Genomic DNA, 22,004 nt, shown 5'->3' on the forward strand with positions numbered 1-22,004 from the left:
TTTATTTATTTATTTATTTATTTATTTATTTATTTTTTTAGGTGGAGTTTCGCTCTCGTTGCCCAGGCTGGAGTGCAGTGGCGCAGTCTCAGCTCACTGCAACCTCTGCCTCCTGGGTTTAAACGATTCTCCTGCCTCAGCCTCCCAAGTAACTGGGATTATAGGCACCCACCACCACACCCAGCTACTTTTTTTGTATTTTTAGTAGAGACAGGGTTTCACCATGTTATCCAGGCTGGTCTCGAACTCCTGACCTCAGATGATCTGTCCACCTCAGCCTCCCAAAGTGCTGGGATTACAGGTGTGAGCCACTGTGCCGGGCTAAACATGTGACTTTAAAAATTATCAGGAAAGGCCGGGCGCGATGGCTCACGCCTGTAATCCTAGCACTTTGGGAAGCCGAGACGGGCGGATCACGAGGTCGGGAGATCGAGACCATCCTGGCTAACATGGTGAAACCCTGTCTCTACTAAAAATACAAAAAAATTAGCCGGGTGTGGTGGCGGGCGCCTGTAGTCCCAGCTACTGGGAAGGCTGAGGCAGGAGAATGGTGTGAACCCAGGAGGTGGAGCTTGCAGTGAGCTGAGATGGCGCCACTGCACTCCAGCCTGGGCAACAGAGCAAGACTCTGTCTCCAAAAAAAAAAAAAAATTATCATGAAGTTTATATCATTTACATTGTCTTCTGAAGCTGTAGTGTAGGTTAAAAAATGTACTCTATTTTGTCCAATAACTGCTTATAGAAATTAGAGATAAAATAGCATTTCTAATATGACAATACAAATATTAATTGTGGAATAAAGTAGAGCGATTATGCACAGGGAAGGATACTTTCATATATAAAAGTTGCAGGGTATCTTTTACATTTTTTTCTGGATCCTGTCACTTCTTTTGAATCATACCCAGTTGGTCTTTTGTTTCTTATAAATATTCTGAGTTCTTCCATATGCAAACATTAAAAAAAAATGGTCCTCTCATTTCATTGGTATTTTGGGTGGCTATAGAATTCTACTTTCAAAATAATCTTCACTTGGAAATCTAAGTCATTCCTCTCTAGTGTTCTGACATAGACATACAGTTTATTGATGATAATTGGATGTAGTCTCATTCTTGTTCTTTTTTTAGGAAAGCTTATTTTTTCACTAGACATTTTTAGAATGTTCTCTTTAATTTTGGAGTTCCGAAATTTTGTTAGGCTGTATTTAGGTTTGATTTTTTTCTTTCTTTATGTTTGGTTTTGGTAGACCCTTTCATTCTAGAGACTGTTGTCATTCTTCAGCTTAATTTGTTTCTCTTTTTCTATTCTATATTCATTACATTGATGCTGGAGCTCTATATTTCTTTATATATTTATTTTTTTCCTCATATCTTTCTTTGCTCCTATTTATATGAGATTTCCTTAGCTTTGGTTTTGCATATATCTAACTCAGTTTTCAGACGTGCTTTTTGGCCCATCCATTGAGGTTTTAAAATTTTTCTTAATGCTTTTAATTCCAGAAACTTTTGAGAGTTGTCATGTTTGTTGTGATATCCATTGTAATATGTGCTTGGTTCTGTATCTCTCGGCCTCTTATTTTCATGCAAAGACCCTTCTCCAGGCAGATGGCCTACTTTCTACAGAGAGTGGTTCTTAGGAATTGCTGATGGCAGAATCTGTCATCAGCTGCTATCTCTGGAGGTACAGATAAACACTGTTTCTTCTTTGGTTTATGACTGCTTTTTGTATTTTTTGACTCCAAATATGGAGCTTTTTGGGCATCCTCCTTGGGGAAGATCTGGCTTACTTTTGATATCTGTGATACGTTTTGTTGATTCTTTTGATAATCCAGTACAATCTGTTGTTGGAATTCCTCAAAATTTCTGGTCTACTGCTTCCATGATTTCCTATCTTTAAATTTTATGTACTTTTTGTTTTTTTTTTTTTGAGACAGAGTCTAGTTCTGTTGCCTGGGCTCTGGAGTGCAGTGGCATGATCATGGTTCACTGCAGTGTCGAACTCCTTGGCTTAACCAATCCTCCCACCTCAGCCTCCTGAGAAGCTGGGACTATAGGCATGTCCCATCATACCCAACTAATTTTGTTATTATTATTATTTTAGAGACCAGGTCTCCTTTTGTTGCTCAGGCTGATCTTGAACTCCTGGGCTAAAGTGATTCTCCCACCTTGACCCCCAAAAGTGTTGAGATTAGAGGCATGAGCCACGGTGTCTGGCCTATTTATTTATTTTTTATTTTACTTTATTTTATTCTAGACAGAGTCTCACTCTGTCTTCCTGGCTGGAGTACAGTGGTGTGATCTTGCCTCACTGCAACCTCCACCTCCTGGGTTCAAGCAATTCTCTTGCCTCAGCCTCCCGAGAAGCTGGGATTACAAGTGTGCACTACCATACCCGGCTAAGTTTTGTATTTTTTTTTAGTAGAGATAGGGTTTTGCCATGTTGGCCAGGCTGGTCTTGAACTCCTGGCCTCAAGTGATCTGCCTAAAACAACAACTTTTCTCTTATTTCACTGACACCTTGTGAGGAAGTGGAAGTAGATTGGGGTATTCAATCCGTTCACTTGGGCTAGAAGTGTAAGTCATACGTACTTTCTCTCTCTCTCTTTCTCTTTCTTTTTTTGACAGTCTCACTCTGTCGCCCAGGCTAGAGTGCAGCGGCACAGTCTTGGCTGACTGCAACCTCCATCTCCCGGGTTCAAGCAATTCTCTGCCTCTGTCTCCCAAGTAGCTGGGATTACAGGCACCCGCCACAATGCCCGGTTAATTTTTTTGTATTTCTAGTAGAGACATATTGGCCAGGCTGGTTTTGAACTCCTGAACTTGTGATCCACCCGCTTTGGCCTCCCAAAGTACTGGGATTACAGGTGTGAGCCACTGCTTTGGGCCTCTTTCTTTTTTTTTTTTGGAGATGGAGTCTTGCTCCATCGCCCAGGCTAGAGTGCAGTGGTGCAATCTTGGCTCACTGCAACCTCCGCCTCCTGGGTTCAAGCAATTCTCCTGCCTCAGCCTCCTGAGTAGCCGGGACTACAGACATGTGCCACCACACCTGGCTAATTTTTGTATTTTTAGTAGAGACAGGATTTCACCATGTTGACCAGACTGGTTTCAAACTCTTGGCCTCAGGTGATCCACCCGCCTCAGCGTCCTAAAGTGCTGGGGTTACAGGCGTGAGCCACTATGTCCAGCCTCTTTTTTTCTTTTTTGAGACGGAGTCTCACCTTGTTTCCCAGGCTGGAGTGCAGCGGCATGATCTTGGCTTACTGTGACCTCTGCCACCCAGGTTCAAGTGATTCTCCTGCCTCAGCCTCTCGAGTAGGTGGGACTACAGGCATCTGCCACCATGCCCGGCTAATTTTTTGTATTTTTAGTAGAGATGGGATTTCACCATGTTGACCAGGCTGTTCTTGAATTCCTGACCTCAGGTGACCCACCCGCCTCGGACTCTCAAAGTCCTGGGATTACAAGTGTGAGCCACCACGCCCAGCCTTTTTTTTTTTTTGATTATACTTATGTTCTAAACATCGAAAACAAAAGTAAAACACCAACAAAAAAGTAGAAGAGCCAGGTGCAGTGACATGCACTTCTCATTCCAGCTCAAGTGGGAGGATCACTTGAGCCCAGGAGTTCAAGTCCAGTGTTGGCAACATAGTGAGATCGTCTCTAAAAAAAAAAAAAATAGTAAAAAAAGAAAATTAAAAACCCAAAACAAAACAAAATATGTTCACTCTTCTACTTCTCTCTCTACTCTTCCCAGTCTAAGATGAGTTAAGCAGGAGAAATATCCATGTTTATAGGGATTAGGCTCATAGATTAGTTTAGAATTAGGAATGTACTACTATTTACCATAGGATTTTACAAGAAAGTTGTTCAGATACCTTTGTTTTTAAATTTCATTGTAAACATTTGATTATTTTATTTCTTAGAAAATATATGCTTTTTTCTTATTTAGAAGGAATATATAAAAAATTGTCAGAAATGTATATCCGTATGTTTTGTTTTAAACTCTGGACTTTTTTTTTCAATAGTGTACTTTTCCCAACACTGGTGCTCGCATCATGATGTTCATCGGCGGTCCTGCTACTCAGGGGCCTGGAATGGTGGTTGGAGATGAGTTGAAGACACCTATAAGATCGTGGCACGACATTGACAAAGACAATGCCAAATATGTTAAAAAGGGAACTAAGGTAATTTTGACTTTTAAATCTTTTTGCCTTATTAGAAAACAGGTATTCATTTGCTGGCAGAAGAATACAAATAGTTTTTGATAGAAATTGATATTATACAGTTTGATACTACAACTGGTATTCAGAATTGGAGAAATACTCATTTTTTCTTGATAACTTGTTATACTTTTTCTGGTTCAAAATATTTAAACACTTCATAGTAGGTGTCAGTAGGTATCTCCTTAAAAATTATTACTGAGAGAAACATTCTGTGCCTTTTTAAATATTCATGTTAAAGAATGTCTTTCTGTTTAGGAAAAGTTGTTTTTACATTTTTCAGTTTTTCATTTCCAAGAGACAATCCTTGATTTTTCCTTCAGATATGAATATTGTTCATAGATTAAATAGTCCATCATTTTCTTGTAAGTTGTTTTATGTTCATCTAACTTCCCGTTTTTTTGGGTTTGTGTAAGTACATTTCACTAATGTTGATTTTTGACACTCTTATATTGGTTCTATATGCTAATATCTCTTAATTTTTTAATTCTCTAGAGTTCAGTTTTAGTTTAGTTTGTGCTGTATCATGTATTTTTTGATATCATCAGTATTATAGTTTTAAAAGTAATTTATGACATAATTTTTGCCACTGTTAGTGGATGCTTTTCTTTCTTGCCAACTAATTTCCTTTATGAGCTTGGAATTTTTCTTGGTTACAGCTTCTAAACCTTTCAAAAAAGGTTTTAGATTCATTTATCTTACTGCTTTTTGTATTTTCTCTACTTTTGTATGTTTTTGTTACTTGGGTATGGATTTAGCCAGGAAAGAGAGTTCTCCATTGTTTTTCTTTCTTTCTTTTTTTTTTTTTTGAGACAAAGTCTTGCTCTGTCACTCAGGCTGGAGTGCAGTGGTGCAGTCTTTGCTCACTGCAAGCTCCGTCTCCTGGGTTCATGCCATTCTCCTGCCTCAGCCTCCCGAGTAGCTGGGACTATAGGTGCCTGTCACCACGCCTGGGTAATTTTTTGTGTTTTTAGTAGAGATGGGATTTCACTGTGTTAGCCAGGATGGTCTCGATCTCCTGACCTCGTGATCCGCCCTCCTCGGCTTCCCAAAGTGCTGGGATTACAGGTGTGAGCCACCGCGCCCGGCCTGTTGTTTTTCTACTATGTTTGTGTGTGAAGAACAAAATATGCAAGATGCCTTTCTTTAAATTTGGCTTCACCTAGGGGTTTATCTAGAAAGAGTGGCTTTTAAGGAAAAAAAATGTGAAAATGTCAGACTCACAGAAGTTGTTACATAATTTTATTAACATTACAGAAAGTTAAATAGCAAACCATAATTTAAATTATGATGAGTTATTCTTTTAGTCCTTCTTAGGTCATTTTGATTTGTTAATTGAAAAAAGATGTATAGGATGATTTTGTATATTATTTTAATTAAAAAAATCTTTTGTAGCATTTTGAAGCATTGGCTAATCGAGCTGCTACAACTGGCCATGTTATTGATATCTATGCATGTGCATTAGATCAGACAGGTCTCCTGGAGATGAAATGCTGTCCCAACCTTACTGGGTATGTATTTAAATTTTTGTAATTATAAGCAAATGATGACATTTACTGATATAAACCAATAATGACCGTTTAGGGAAAAATGGCATCTCCCCAGTACTTCAGGGCAACACATCTGTTAGTAGTTTTTGATATTCCTTTCAGTAAAGCACACTTTTAAATTTTTTAAAAAATATGGAGTTATAAAGGTCTGTTTCTAAAGCTCACTTTGATATTTTGAAGTTATTATTTTGATTTATTACTTTAACACCTTTTTTGAGATAAAATTCACATACATAAACTTACCATTTAAAATGTCAATTTGATGCTTTTAGTATATTTACAGGATGCATAGCCATCACCATAATTTGTTTAGAACATTTGCATTACCCTAGAAACTGTGTACCCATTAGCAGTTACTTCCCATTACTCCCTCCTTTCTCTTCTCACCACCCTCTCATCCTTAGACAGCTGATAATTGCCTGTTCTGGATAGTTTTTAAAATGGAATCAGAGGCTGGATGCGGTGGCTCACGCTTGTATTCCCAGCACTTTGGGAGGCTGAGGCGAGTAGATCATGAGGTCAGGAGTTCAACACCAGCCTGGCCAAGATGGTGAAACCCTGTCTCTACTAAAAATACAAAAATTAGCCAGGCGTAGTGGCAGGCGCCTGTAATCCCAGCTACTCAGGAGGCTGAGGCAGGAGAATTGCTTGAACCCGGTTGGCAGAGGTTGCAGTGAGCCGAGATCATGCCACTGTATTCCAGCCTGGGCGATAGAGTGAGACTCCGTCTCAAAAAACAAACAAAAAAAGGAATCAGAGCCGGGCGCCATGGCTCCCAACTGTAATCCTAGCACTTTAAGAAGCTGAGGTGGGAGGATTATCTGAGGTCAGGAATTCAAGACCAGCCTGGCCAACATGGCAAAACCCCATCTCTACTAAAAAACACAAAAATTAGCCGGGCGTGGTGGCACTTGCCTGTAATCCCAGCTACTCAGAAGGCTGAGGCAGGAGGATCACTTGAACCTAGAGGTGGAGGTTTCAGTGAGCCAAGAAGATTGTGCCACTGCACTCCAGCCTGGACCACAGAGTGAGACTGTTTCAAAAAGAAATGAATCAAATGGTCTTTTGTGATTGGTTTCTTCTACTCAGCATAATGTTTTCAAGGTTCATCCATATTATAGAATGTACTAATATTTTATTTTATTTTTATTGCTGAGTAAAAAGGGAACAAGGGGTCAAAGTGCATTTAATAGTATTCCATTTGATGGATACACCCCATTTTGTTTAGGAATCCATCGGCTAATGAACGTTTCATTTCCACTTTTTGGCTACTGTGAATAATGGTCCTTTGAACATTGTGTTCAAGTTTTGGTGTGGAGACTGTGTTTTTGTTTCTCTTACGTATATATCTAGGAGCAGAATTGTTGTGTCATGTAGTAGTCCGTCCTTAACATTTTGAGGAACTGTCAAACAGTTTACCCAAGTGACTGTACCAACTTAAATTCCCATTACCAAAGTATGAGGATTCTAGTTTCTCCACATGTTTGTAAGCACTTGTTATTGTCTGTATTTTAATTTTTTTGAGATGGGGTCTTTGTTACCCAGGCTGGAGTGCAGTGTGCAATCATAACTCACTGCAGCCACAATTTCCAGGGCTCAAGCAATCCTCGCACCTCAGCCTCCTGAGTAACTGAGACTACAAGCACATGCTACCACACCTAACTAATTGTTAATACTTTTGTTTTGCGGAGACGAGGTCTCACTTTGTTGCCCAGGCTGGTCTTGAACTTCTGGGCTCGATCCTCCTGCCTCTGCTTCTCAAATGCTGGAATTACAGGTGTGAGCCACTGTGCCCAGCCTATTGTCTGTCTTTTTGATGGTATCTGTCCAAGTGGGTGTGAAGTAATATCTCATTTGTTACAGTATCTTTGAAATAGATTACTGTTAGGGGGGTGGCTGGATTAAGGAGGAAATCCATATATAATTTTGTTAGATATTATCAAGTTGCTCTGTACTGGGGTTGTACCATTTTGCAGTCCCAGCAGAAGTGTATGAGAGTGCCCGTTTTTCCATAGCTTCGCCAACATAATATGTTGCCATCAAACTGATTTTTGCCAATCTATTAGAGAAGGAATGGTATCAAAATAGTTTTTAACTTTCAAGTTAATATTAAACATTTTTTAAATTAAAAAAGTAGGTATATGCTTATTGAAAAAAATTTAAAGTAAGTGTATAAAGTGAGAATACTCTCTTAATTTTCTTCCATTCTCATTTGCTCGGTATAACATGTATATTTCATGTGACACAGGCAATACATGCATGTACATACACACACATACTCGTTTTTAAGAGTGAGAATGAGCCGGATGGGTGGCTCATGCCTGTAATCCCAGCACCTTGGCAACCCGAGGTGAGCATATTGTTTGAGCCTAGAAGTTCAAGACCAACCTGGGCAACATGGCAAAACCCTATCTCTACAAAAAAACAAAAAAATTAGCTGGGCGTGTTGGTGCAACCTGTAGTCCAGCTACTTGGGAGGCTGAGGTAGGAGGATGGCTTGAGCCCAGGAGGTTGTGGCTGCAGTGAGCCGTGATTGTGCCACTGCACTCCAGCCTGGGCGACAGAGTGAGACCCTGTCTGAAAAAAAAAAAAGAGAGAATGCATGCTGGAAACTGTCAGGTACCTTTACCAATATGGAGAACATTTGTTACTATATACTCTTCTGTACCTTTTGAATTTTGTAATATAATGGATATATTGCCTATTTAAAGAATAATTTTTTAAAAATTGCCAAGGACAAATGCAACTGTTAAGGGCACTCTGTTATCCTTGGAATTGAGATTATTTGTGGGGTGAGGATATTCTCATATATATTTGAATATTAAAAATGAGTAATACAGCACATTTTGGGAAATATCTTTAAAATTTATTGGTAGTCTTGAGAGGTAATTTTCTTCTACGATTTTAACACACGGACTCAGTAACTGTGTCAAGTGTTTTTTTTTTATTCTTTCCATGCAGAGGATACATGGTAATGGGTGATTCTTTCAATACTTCCTTATTCAAACAAACTTTTCAAAGAGTCTTTACCAAAGACATGCATGGACAGTTTAAAATGGGCTTTGGTGGTACACTAGAAATAAAGGTAAGAACCAAAACTTGGCATGTGTGATATGCTATCAAGAGAGAACTTATAGAGTATAATTCTAAAGTGTCATTAATCAAATTTAGTATTTGCTTTCAAAATTGTGGTTATTTTTTATTTAAACCTGAGTTAGAGATTTTCTTCACCAGAAGAGTGTCATCATTCAATGTATGAGACTTTACTTGAGCATTTCTGAACAATTGTTAGAAAAGTAGAACAATATTGGTAAAATAATTCTTTAACTTTTATTTTTTTCTTTATATAGGGCTTAACTCTTTAAAGTATGTTTTATCTTTTTTTTTTTTTTTTATTTTTTTTTTATTTCTTGAGACAGAGTCTTCCTCTGTCGCCCAGGCTAGAGTGCAGTGGCATGATCTTGTCTCACTGCAGCCTCCGCCTCCTGGGTTCAAGTGATTCTCCAGCCTCAGCCTCCTGAGTAGCTGGGACTACAGGTGTGTGCCACCGTGTCTGGCTAATTTTTGTATTTTTAGTAGAGACGTGGTGTCATCATGTTGGCCAGGCTGGTTCAAACTCCTGACCTCAGGTGATCTGCCTGTCTTAGCCTTCCAAAGTGCTGAGATTACAGGCATAAGCCACCATGTCTGGCCTGTTTTATCTTTTGTAGAGCCAAATCTATTTATGTTAGTGCCAGGTTAATGATGGGAATTGTTATCTAACTTAAGAGGAAACTGTTTTTTACCTTTGGATAATCAGTAATTGTTTTATGATTAGTTGTTATTACATAATTCTATCATTTATTTCAAATTTGGATTTAAAATACCCAAAGGCTAAGTGCTTCTAATCCTAATTGATTTTTTTAAATTAATTCTAAGCACATTAATTTTGAATTTTCATTAAATATTTATTAAACTTGTTTTATTGAATGCTTGCTATATGCCCAACATTGTGTGGGAAATTACAGAGATGTCTAGGGATATCTAAGGTACACGTCTTGCTGTAGAGACACTTAGCATTCTCTTGATAGAGAGGCAGGAAAAGAAAACAGTGCATGTGATAGAATGACGTAATAATTATAAAAACGCTATAAAGGTTTAGAGAAGAAAAATGAACATATATAGGATACAATTTATTCTAGAGGAGTGTGACTTATAGTTTTTTTTTTTTTTTTGAGACAGAGTTTCGCTCTTGTTGCCCGGATGGAGTGCAGTGTCGTGATTCCGGCTCACCACAACCTCTGCCTCCTGGGTTCAAGCGATTCTCCTTCCTCAGCCTCCTGAGTAGCTGGATTTACAGGCATGTGTCACCATGCCCAGCTAATTTTGTATTTTTAGTAGAGACGGGGTTTCTCCATGTTGGTCAGGCTGGTCTTGAACTCCTGACCTCAGGTGATCCACCCGCCTCAGCCTCTCAAAGTGTTGGAATTACAGGCATGAGCTATCGTGCCTGGCCACAGTTTTTTTTTTTTTTTAAAGATGTTAGAGGATAATGCATTTTATTCAGGAACCTGGTGTGAGGAGAGGCATAGAGGTGAGAATCAGCATTGTATGTTTGAGAAAACTGCCCAGTGAGTGTAGATGCTTTGTATTGGAATGAGGGGAAATAGCTTAAATTTGTGGGAGCTGGTTGTAGTGTGCAGACATATGTGTCATATTAGGTATTTTGCGTAAGATTCATCTGACAGTGCTATTCTGCGCATGTCAAGTAAAAGAATCACAAGTAAGAAAAGCAGGCTTTCTAATTTTTTTTTTTTAGATAGAAGGTATTGTGATAGCTTAAATTTTGGTGGCAGGAGAGACTGGGTAGAGACCAATCTTGGTGACAGATTTTCTCTGGGAGGAAAAATAGAATAGGGTGTCTAAGGTTTTGGATTAGGATATGTGAATTTTGGGTGGGTAGGTAGGAGTGTGAAGTCAGGATGAGGTTCCCAAATGGAGACCTCCTATGTGCTAATGGAAATAGAAGATTAAAATTAGGTCGGTGCCAGATTTTTAATTTGGCAGTGAGCATAGAAGTGCTCATTGATTATTTTTCATGTTAGTATATTTTCATTGGCTTTGAGTGTTAAATATAGATGAGTATCTTATATTCTTATACACCTGTAGTTGAACATTTGAACTTACCTTTGAGGAAACCGAATATGCTATATTCTTATTTTGCAGACCTCAAGGGAAATAAAGATTTCAGGAGCTATTGGACCCTGTGTGTCGCTCAATTCTAAAGGACCCTGTGTGTCTGAAAATGTAAGTTGTGTTTATTCTAAAAAGAAAATATAGGGCCAGGAACTGTGGCTTGCACCTGTAATCCCAGCTACTTGAGAGGCTGAGGCAGGAGGATTGCTTAAGCCCAGGAGTTAGAGACCAACCCAGGCAACAGAGAGAGACCCTGTTCCCCACCCATTATCCCCGCCAAAAAAGAAAAAAAGAAGATACAGTGAATGCACAGGATAGCACCAACAAAAACTTGGGGTGGCAGCCTATAGCATTCCTTTCAGAATTCTTATATTGGTTGTTTTATGTAGTTCAGCTTCCATTGGTATACCTCCATTCGTGGTTGCTCTTTCTGCATACCCTTTTCCCATCTACCCCTAATTAAAATTTTTGTACTGTCACCAGTCTTCTATTTTTTATGCCTAAATTATGTCTTGCCCCAGTGTACCTAAAAAAAAAAAAACAACTAATGATTTGGAAATTTGGAGACTTCTGAAAGTCAAAATTAGCTCTAAATTGATTTTTGTTACCAGAATTTTCAAAAAAGTAACCAAATTAGCCAGATTTGGAATTTCAGTTCTTTGTGTTCTTTTTATCCAATTTAATGGAAGTATAATGCACTGTAAAATGTAGCTGTAGAGAGGATGATGGGACAAATAATACAAAGTGGGTAATCAACTTTAAAAATGGCAAAGCTAAAAAATTAATATATATAAGCAGTTTGCATGGTAAAGGCCTATCTATATCTATGACATTTTCTTGGGAATCAGAGTGCTTAACAATTCTCATCCAGAGAACATGTGTTTGTAAATGCATATATTATATATTAAATCAGTTCCTCTTTATACACATCCAGTAGTTGGATAGAAGGATAACGTTAGTTGCAATTACTTCATTAAATAGCATATGCTTTTATTTTTTATTTATTTATTTTTTGAGACGGAGTCTCGCTCTGTTGCCCAGGCTGGAGTGTAGTGGTGCCATCTCGGCTCACTTGCAGGCTCCGCCTCCTGGGTTCATGCCATTCTCCTGCCTCGGCTTTATGAGTAGCTGGGACTACAGGTGTCTGCCACCATGCCCAGCTAATTTTTTGTGCTTTTGGTAGAGATGAGGTTTCACCATGTTAGCCAGGATGGTCCCTATCTCCTGACCTTGTGATCCGCCTGCCTCAGCCTCCCAAAGTGCTGGGATTACAGGTGTGAGCCACTGCGCCTGGCCAAATAGCATATGTTTTTAACGACGACAGTATGAAGAACTTATATTAATACTTTTGTAATTTACTTAGCAAGAATTTGAATTTTACTTTTATTATGTAAAAATTATTTTGTTTTTATTATGTAAAAAATGCTTTATTTTATAATATACTTACAGTCTTAACATATTTTAAGCTCTTAACATCGTTGAATTAGTTTGAAACATGACTTTTTTTTCCCTATGGTCTTTTTCCTTTTTCACCTTAATATAAAATTAATAAATTGTGTCTCTAACTTTCAAACATGCTTTATTTTATTTTACAGGAGATAGGAACAGGTGGCACATGTCAGTGGAAGATATGTGGACTTAGTCCCACTACAACCTTAGCCATATATTTTGAGGTTGTCAATCAGGTATGACTTTCTACATCTGAATATCAAAACGTACATTTGAATAAGTACTTACTTTAGACCATGAATAGTTCATATATTTTTTTCCTATAGTAGATATAACCCAAAATTTATTTTCTGTATTGGAATTTATATTTGTTTTTTATTTTTATTTTTATTTTTCAAGGCTAAACTCCTTGGTGAGAGGACATATTGTAATAGAAATGCAGGGAAACCTACGAACGCCAAACCTTGGATAGCCCAACTTTTAGTCTGTTTTCTTTCTTTCTTTCTTTTTGAATATAAACTTGAAGGATAAATGCAGTTACTTAAAATTTCCTTCTACTTATGCATTTTTGCAATTAGATGTCTAGCTTTTTCTAGTTGTCACAAAGTGTATATGATACATGAGTCTTCCTACAAGAAGGTCTCATATGTGAAAATCCATAGAAAAAGTTTGGAAAGTAATCATATTTGGGAAGATTTTTTTTTTTCTGCCACAGGAGCTAGTTAATCACATTGAAGAATAATATAAATTACTGACTTATTTATTAATAGTTTTTAGGCATAAAATGAACCATAAAATATTAACAATCGGCTTTCCTAAGGCAGGTGCAATAGTTTTTTTTTAAACATTAAAATTTATAAGAAATATATTGACTCTTATTGACAAAAGCAAAACAAAATGACACACAAAAACAAAGCAAGAATGTCTTGTCAGAAGGCATGAATAAAGTTTTCCTATTGACTACTTGTATTTCTTTCTGATGATAATTATTATATATTGCTATTAGTTTCTTCTCATTATTAATCTTTCATTGGTTGGTTGTTCATCATATGATTATGTTCCTAAAAGTTCTGCTTTCATCTTCTATACCTAGGGGACGAGGACTTAGCTCAATTTCTCTTTATCCAGTTACAAGTTGAACATCTCAAATCTGAAATCTGTAATGTTTCAAAATCTGGAACTTTGTGAATGCTAGCATGACACTCAAAGAAAATGCTCATTGGAGAGCATTTTGGATTTTGGATTTTTGGATTTGGGGATGTTCAATTGGTATAAGGCAAATATTCCCAAGTTTGAAAAAATATAAAATCCAAAACATTTCAGTACCCAAGCATTTTGGATAAGGGATATCCAAACTGTGCAGTTTGGCTTAAATGACCTCAACTAGGTCTTGTCTTTTAATTTCTTTGTGCTCTCCCTTTTCTTTGTTCTTTCATGTCCCTCTTGCTTATATATTACTTGAAAATTGATTTCCTAGCAGGACTGACTTCTCTCATTCTTGAGTATTTTCCTCCTCTCCCAAATTAATTTCTCCCTTCTGTGTGACAAATTATAATTGTTTTGAATGCATTGGAAATAAGTATCCTTCTAATCAATTTTAGAATGAATTATTTTTAGTGCTAGGACATGCAGCGTGTGATTATATGACAACAACATAGTAAAATTTGCTTAGGTTTTACTCCATTATATTTATACAGCATAATGCTCCAATTCCTCAAGGAGGGCGTGGTGCAATCCAGTTTGTGACTCAGTATCAGCATTCAAGTGGGCAGAGACGCATCCGAGTGACCACCATTGCTAGGAAGTAAGTTGTATTTGTTAAGAGATTTGATTTTCATATCACAACTATCTGGGTTGTGTTTCCAAAGTGGATTCCTATTTTGGGTGACATCCATGACTAGCAAGTGAATATTTGTGACTAATAGTATTTTATTTATTTCTTTTTAACCCAGCTTATTTGCTACAATATTCATTACTAAGAGAACTGTAAGAGCAATTTTAAAAAGTACTTCTAAGACACACCCTTCAAAATATTATTTACCTCATTCCTGTGAGAGGAGAAGAATCAAACATTTACCTATAATAGTCAATAATAATATATATAATCCATTATATATATGACAGCACATTAATTAATCACATTACTTTTCAACTAGTGATAAAAATTCTTAGCTATTTTTTTCAAGTTTTATTAGTCATTTAATTCATCTGTTAAGCCATTACTCAGCTTCTGCCTTGTGGAGTAGGTTCTGTTGTGGGAGAGTATGAATGCAGAAGCCGTGAACATACTTAGCCTCCTGCTATATGACGGTGTGGTATAGAGTAGTCCTCACACTGTCTGTGGTAAAGGGCCAGTTGTGGTTTTTTCCCTAATCCTTCGGGTACAGATGCTTTTATTAAATACAATAAAAATGAATTACTAGAAAAATGAAATTTTAAAAAGTGATTTAAAACAAACTCCCTGTTTTATGTTATTAGATTAATAAGATACAAGATTATTTTGTGAAGTTGCTCAGTTTCTAAATATTTATTGTCAGTTCCTCTATTGACTTCGTGGCACTGGTTCACATACCACACTTTGACTAGCACTTGTTGAGACCACAAAAGGTAAAGTCTGTACCTAACAGATTCAATTATAGGGTAGTATTTTGTGTAACATCTTTGCCCAGGATTTGCAGAGACAACAAATTTAATTGAATTTAGTACGCTTCTTTTTATTAAGAATCAGGAATAAATTATTTCGCTGCTAGTTTGGTATCTCTATATATTTGTGTATAAAACAAAAGGAAAATAATTGTGGAATGAGTTTAGTTAGGAAGAGATTTTTAGATGAGGTGAATCTAGAAATGAACAGGCTTTGGTCTTTATTTCTATTTGTCTTGAACTTGGTTGTCTGGATAGGGAAAGTATTGATCAGTAAACTTACCCAGTTTAGTCATGGTCTAGACAATGGACAAGGAAGGCATTTGTAGCTCTCATTTTCATTAACTGTACTTAAACTCTAGCTTCATTCTTGAAAATCTTAAGACTTTTGATGAGTGATGGACATGAACACAACATTTGAACTGAATATTAGTTGTATTGGATGATCTATTACTTAGCACAGGGTTGTACATAGATTGACTGTCCTGTTCTGTTACCTTGCTTTGACTTCACGTCCTGGAACAATGTCACGGGGATACATTATTCATTTGAAGAAAAAATGTCAACTGAACCTTCCCTTAGATTTGTTCAGATTTCAGATAAGGAACTCGGAAGTACTGATTCCTGGCAAACTTCTCAGTTTATTTATGCCTCTCAACATGTGTGCGCACGCACACACACACGTGTGCGCACACATTAAATTTGACATTCAGAACATTTGCTTAAGGAAACAACGATATACCAAATGAGGGAGTTTTTACATTTTACAAAGTCACTGGTTTATACTACTCAAAAATGTCTTAGAAGACAAAGTCTGAGCAACTGATCCAGATTAAAGGATACTAAAGAAACATTACCACTAATGGCAATGTGTGATCCTGGACAAAATGCGATGTCAGGGAAAAATTTTGCTTTAGAAGCTATTATTAGACAATTGCGGAAATATGAATATGGTCTCTTTCTATATGATAATAACAATATATCAGTGTTAGATTTCACCAATTTAATAATTGGAGCTATATAAGATAATTTTTTGTTCTTAGGAGATAGACACTAAAGTATTTCGGGCAGAGGTCATAATGTCTCCAACTTAATCTAGAAGAGTTCAGCAAAAAATGTATATATAAATGGAGAGAAAGAATGATAATGCAGATGTGTTATAATGCTAACAATTGATCAATCTAGGTGATGGATATATAGCAGTTTATTCCACTCTTCTTACTGTCTTTATGTTTGAAATATTTTTAAAATGAAAAGTTTTAAAAGGTTAGATTACTCTTTCAAGAGACAGGGTGCTATCTGTGAGAAATATCATGGGCTTATATATTTTCAGTTTGCACAGAATTTATGAGGCTATTTGTAGAGAGATATGTTTGTTATGGTGCCATTTATAGCATTGTCTTACCAAAAGCATCCATCTTTTCAAGTTAACTTATCCCAACCATTTCCAATGATCAGAGCATCTTGTTTTTTTTTGTTGTAGTTGTGTTTTTTTTTTTTTTTTAAACTAGGATTATGACTGTCGGGGCCTAGACAAGTGTTTTGGTTAAGTGAATAAGCCATATGAAAATAAAGGCTCCTGAGAAGACAAAGTTACTCTATTTTTCATATAGAAAATAACTTTGATCTAGGAATTTTGGTTTAAACTAGTTGTAAGAATCACAGTGAAGGGATATGGGAAATGTAGAATACCGATTTTTATAATGTCAAGAAGCCCTTTAAACTTGACTTTAAGAACATACCTTTTAATTTATGTCTAAACAAATAATAAGTAGTAAATTTGCAGGTGTTCACTTGGAATGTATTTCCTCTATTGCGCCATTATATTTTCAGAATAAAAAAAAACACCTTCATAGTTCAAAGCAAATAAATATGGTCATTCAAGTTTGGAAAGTACTGATTCAAACAGTGTTGTTTTTAATTCTTTGATTTTTAAAATTAAAATTAAAATAATTAATAAAACACTAAACCAAACTATTAGTATAATCATGAAGTCTTTAAATTGCATTAAAACATAACTTTCAAAATTACCAATGTCTTCTTTCACACATTCTCATTCTTTTTTGCTTCTTACTGTTTACTACACTGAGATAATTCACACGTTTCAACCATCTGGGAAACATTTAATAATTATTTGCTTATTGAAAGAAAATTAAAAATACAGAAAGAAGGGAGAAGAATTTTAAACATGCTACTGCCTGAATTCCCTTGGGATCACTCTTATATGTAAAAGTGGTTCAGCATTTATTTTCAAGAAGTCTGTAAGTATGTCTGGCCAGTCACTATATCTGAAATATTAAACAAACAAACATAAAATGTATTGCTGAGTCTACCCAGGATCAGTTTGACTTGATTGGATTTATACAGCATTTGGATTTAATAAATTGCTGCTATTTTATGTGTAATATCAAATTATTCCCTTAGACTGAAATTTTTACTTGTTAACTTTTCATTGGTTTTAGGCAGTGTATTAACATGGAAATAAAAGAATACAAAGTAATTTTAATTACTTGATTTTTATCACTAATGATTGAAAGGCCAATGAGAAACTTCTGACAATTCATTTTCCAGTGGAATAAACAAGAATTACTTAGGTTGAGAGAAAACCTTTATTTTTGTATAGTTGTATTTCTATATTTAAATACAAAATGATTTTTAAAAATTTAATTAAAAAAATTAAATGAAATTTTAAAGTTGGATATAGGGACTTACATATCTATGTGTGGGGACACACATATATGCAATTATTTTTACTCGTAAAAATCTTTTATTGGCCAAGTGTGGTGACTCATGCCTGTAATCTCAGTGCTTTGGGACGGCTGAGGCAGGAAGATCACTTGAGTCCAGGAGTTGGAGACTAGCCTGGGCAACATAATGAGACCTTCATCTCTAAAAAAATGATTTTAAATTAGCTGGGTATGGTGGTCTGTGCCTGTAGTCCTGCTACTCAGAAGGCGGAGGTGCGAGGATTGCTGGAGCCCAGTAGTTTGAGGTGAATCATGATTGTGCCACTGGAACCATGATCATGCTACTGCATTCCAACTTGGGTGATAGAGTGAGACCTTGTCTCTTAAAAAAATCTCTGTTTTTTTTTTTAAACTTCCTTATTTTATGTCTTTAAAGTTTTTCTTTTTTTGAGACAGTTTTGCACTGTCACCCAAGGTGGAGTGCAGTGGTGCCATCTCGGCTTGCTGCAGCCTCTGCTTCCCAGGGTAAGGCAATTCTCGTCTTCAGAGTAGCTGGGATTACAGGCATGTGCCACCATGCCTGGCTAATTTTTGTATTTTTAGTAGAGACAGAGTTTCACCATGTTGCCGAGGCTGATCTTGAACTCCTGAGCTCAAGCAATCTGCCTGCCTCAGCCTCCCAAAGTATTGCGATTACAGGCGTGAACCACTGCAACCAGCCTAGAGATAGGGTCTTGCTGTTTCTCAGGCTGAACTCAAACTTCTGGGCTTAAGTGATTCTCCCACCTTAGCTTCCTGAATAACTGGGACTATAGATATGTGCCACCATGCCGACTGGAGTAGTAAAAAATCTTAATGTTTTAAGGAATGTGGTTGGAGAGCTGCCTTTACAGTTACTTTGGAAGATTTCTTTAGGTTTGGTTATATTTTTCTGAAAAACAATAAATGCTATACTAAACCTGCTATTAGTGATTTAAAAAAATGCTAGTTTGAGCCTGATGCAGTGGCTCACACCTGTAATCCCAGCACTTTGGGAGGTTCAGGTGGGTAGATTGCCTGAGCTCAGAAGTGCAAGACCAGCCTGGGCAACATGGTGACACCCTGTCTCTACTAAATACAAAAAAGTTAGCCAGAGTGTGTAGTCACTACTCTGTAGACTGAGGCATGAGAATTGCTTGAACCCAGGAGGCAGAGGCTGCAGTGAGCTGAGATCCCTCCACTGCACTCTAGCCTGGGTGACAGAGCAAGACTCTGTCTCCAAAAAAAAAAAAGCTAATTTGTTTAAGTAATATTGGAATTTTGAAATATCAAAGTAGGCTGGGCGTGGTGGCTCACGCCTGTTATTCCAGCACTTTGGGAGGCCTAGGTAGGCGGATCACTTGAGGTCTGGAGCTCAAGACTAAACTGATGAACATGGCGAAACCCCCTCTCTACTAATATCGTGGGAATCAGGAGACTGGAGAGACCAGTAGGTAGAACAGGAGGATTTTATTGAGTGCACTTAGACCCAGTGGATTAACATCCGAGGACTGGGCCCCAAGCAAAGGCAGGGCTTGGCTTATATACACACTTTTGAAACGGGGTTGACTAGTTTGAAACAAGCTTATAGTGGCGTGAAGTGTAGTGGCGTGAAAGCTCATGTACAGAGGCAGAACAAAGGCAGTTAATTAAACTGTGACAGGTTCATAATGCAGGCTTATGAGTGACTCTTGCTATGTAGCCTGGATGGCTGTTATGTAGCTTTGCTCGAGATCCTTGCACAGGCTTATCTCATAACCTTTGCTATGGCGCCTAGATGGTTGCAATCCAGGCCCACTCAGGCATGTCTCGTGACCTTTGCTGTGTTGCTCAGATAAAACAGACTACTTGAAGTTGCTAGTTATAGAAAACAGGAATCTGTAAACTCAGGTTTACTCACATCATAAGAGAGAGGAAAATTTGTTTCTCTTCTCCCTGTATTTGAGGGAGTGCTGGGAGAGTCTCCAGAGCACATTCCTTTGAGCCCTGGCTTCTTGGATAATGTTGTTGATACTTTGCCTGGGTCTGGGCTTTGCCCGTTACTGCCTTTGGGATGAGTTAGCCTAACAACTGAAGCTTGTTTCCTTCTCTTTTTAATTTTATTTTTCTTTATTTGTTTAATTTCCTGCCTCACTAAAAATACAAAAAATTAACTGGAATTGGTGGCAGGCGCTGTAATCCAAGCTACTTGGGAAGTTGAAGGAGGAGAATTGCTTGACCCCAATAGGCGATGTTGCAGTGAGCCAAGATCGCACCATTGCACTACAGCCTGGGTGACAGAGCGAGATTCTGTCTCAAAAAAAAAAAAAAAAAAAGGAAATATTGAAGTAGTTTCTGTATCTTTTATCTTTTAAATTTAAATTTGTATGGTAGCCAACTGTGACATTGTGGATATAATAATTCAGCTGGATTTCTATGCTTTCTTATTGTCTTTAGCTGGGCAGATGCTCAAACTCAAATCCAAAACATTGCTGCATCTTTTGACCAGGAGGCAGCTGCCATTCTTATGGCCCGACTAGCAATATATAGAGCAGAAACAGAAGAAGGTCCAGATGTGCTTAGGTGGCTGGACAGACAGCTCATTCGACTGGTAAGAAGTAAACACTGTACTTTTCTAAATTTGTATGCTTTCATTTATAGTGAATGTTTGTTGCATAATCTCTTTCAAAGTACTTAACAGTGTATCTGAAATACTGTATGAGAAACTGCTATTCAAATTACTGAGACAGTAGCACAGTAATGAATAGTAGAATTCAGTAATCTCTTCCAGTAAACTAGATTGCCTTTTTTCCTTAAAAATTAAGAGTGACAATTTAGTAACCTATTATTTTTCTATTCTTATTGGCTGGAATGAGGTTAGTTCCAAATTTAATTCTGTATTATTGTAACAATTTTTATTGCTTTTTAACATATTTCTTCATTGCTGTGGCTTTAGTTTTTTACTTTCATTTTAATGGAACTGTTATATATGCATCTTTTAAAAGAAATTAGGTCAGGAATGGTGGCTAATGGCAGTAATCCCAGCACTTTGGATCAGGAGTTCAAGATCAGCCTGGGCAACATGGCGAAACCGCCGTCTCTACAAAAAATTCAAAAAAATCAGCTAGGCGTGGTGCTGTGTGCCTGTAGTCCCACCTACTCCAGAGACTGAGGTGGGAGGATCACTTGAGCCCAGGAGGTTTGAGGCTGCAGTGAGCTGTGATCGTGCTGCTGCATTCCAGCCTGGGCAACAGAGTGAGACCCTGTGTCAAAAAAGAAATGAACCAGGGTAGAAAAATTATACTTATTAACATGCAAAATATAGACAAGTCTGTATTATCTGATTCTAGATTACCAACATGCAGGCTAATAAAGTTATTAGTAGCGTTGATTTACTTGGGTTTTTAACATGCCGGAACACCATTACTGTACTTGCATTATGACATAGAGTACTTTATTAAGCTTAGTTTCTTTTTCTTTTTTTTTTCTGAGACAGGGTCTCACTTTGTCACGCAGGCTGGAGTTCATTGAGATGATCGTGGCTCACCATAGCCTTGACCTCTCCCGCTCAAGTGGTCCTCCCACCTCAGCCTCCTGAGTAGCTGGAACTGCAGACACACACCACCACACCTGGCAAATTTAGAAATTTTTTGTAGAGATGGAGTCTCCTTATGTTGCCTAAGAGAGGTCTCGAACTCCTGGGTTTAAGTGACTCTCCCATCTCTTTCTCCCAAAGTGTTGGGATTACAGGTGTGAGCCACCATGACCATACCTGGCTAATTAAAAAAAAATTTTGTAGAGACTGGGTCTCACTATTTTGCTCAAGGTAATCTCAAACTGCTGTGCTCAAGCACCCCTACCACCTTGGTGTCCCAGAGTGTTGGGATTTTACGAGCATGAGCCACCACACCCAGCTAAGCCCAGTTCTTAATGCTCCATTTTTAGTCAGCAACCTCTGGCTTATTAATTGTTTGAAGGTACTTCTTTATGCACTCTTTAGCTTAAATACCCTGTTGAGAACTCTATTTGCTAAGCTATCGAATTTCTGTGTCTGGTGTTTTTTGTGGTGTTGGTGTAGGTTTCCATGTAATTTTAAAAATTCTTGAGTGAACTAGACTTGTTTTAAAAAGCTAGCTGTTTTTGTAGCATCATTCATAACTTTTTTCATTTTACCTCCAAGAGTTTTTTTATACTAGTACCTCTTTGAAAAAAGCAGCTTTATGCCAATATTACCTTAAAAACAAGAGAGATTAAATCTCTCACAGGGTCCACTATTGATGGGACACT

General features: G+C 37.4%; 1 protein-coding gene across 2 annotated transcripts in view; it reads left to right on the top strand.

Annotated features, from left to right (window-relative positions):
• SEC23A (Sec23 homolog A (S. cerevisiae)) overlaps nucleotides 1-22,004 on the top strand; it is a 57,053-nt gene that overhangs the window by 13,382 nt on the left and 21,667 nt on the right. For both annotated transcript variants that reach the window (XM_011965635.1, XM_011965636.1), the window contains exons 5-11: nucleotides 4,022-4,180; nucleotides 5,612-5,727; nucleotides 8,728-8,851; nucleotides 10,972-11,052; nucleotides 12,537-12,626; nucleotides 14,088-14,194; nucleotides 20,175-20,328. In XM_011965635.1, coding sequence (XP_011821025.1) covers nucleotides 4,022-4,180; nucleotides 5,612-5,727; nucleotides 8,728-8,851; nucleotides 10,972-11,052; nucleotides 12,537-12,626; nucleotides 14,088-14,194; nucleotides 20,175-20,328 — 831 coding nt within the window. The remainder of the gene's footprint in view (nucleotides 1-4,021; nucleotides 4,181-5,611; nucleotides 5,728-8,727; nucleotides 8,852-10,971; nucleotides 11,053-12,536; nucleotides 12,627-14,087; nucleotides 14,195-20,174; nucleotides 20,329-22,004) is intronic.

The sequence above is a fragment of the Mandrillus leucophaeus genome, unplaced genomic scaffold, assembly GCF_000951045.1.
Source record: "Mandrillus leucophaeus isolate KB7577 unplaced genomic scaffold, Mleu.le_1.0 Scaffold730, whole genome shotgun sequence".
In the NCBI taxonomy this organism is placed as follows: domain Eukaryota; kingdom Metazoa; phylum Chordata; class Mammalia; order Primates; family Cercopithecidae; genus Mandrillus; species Mandrillus leucophaeus.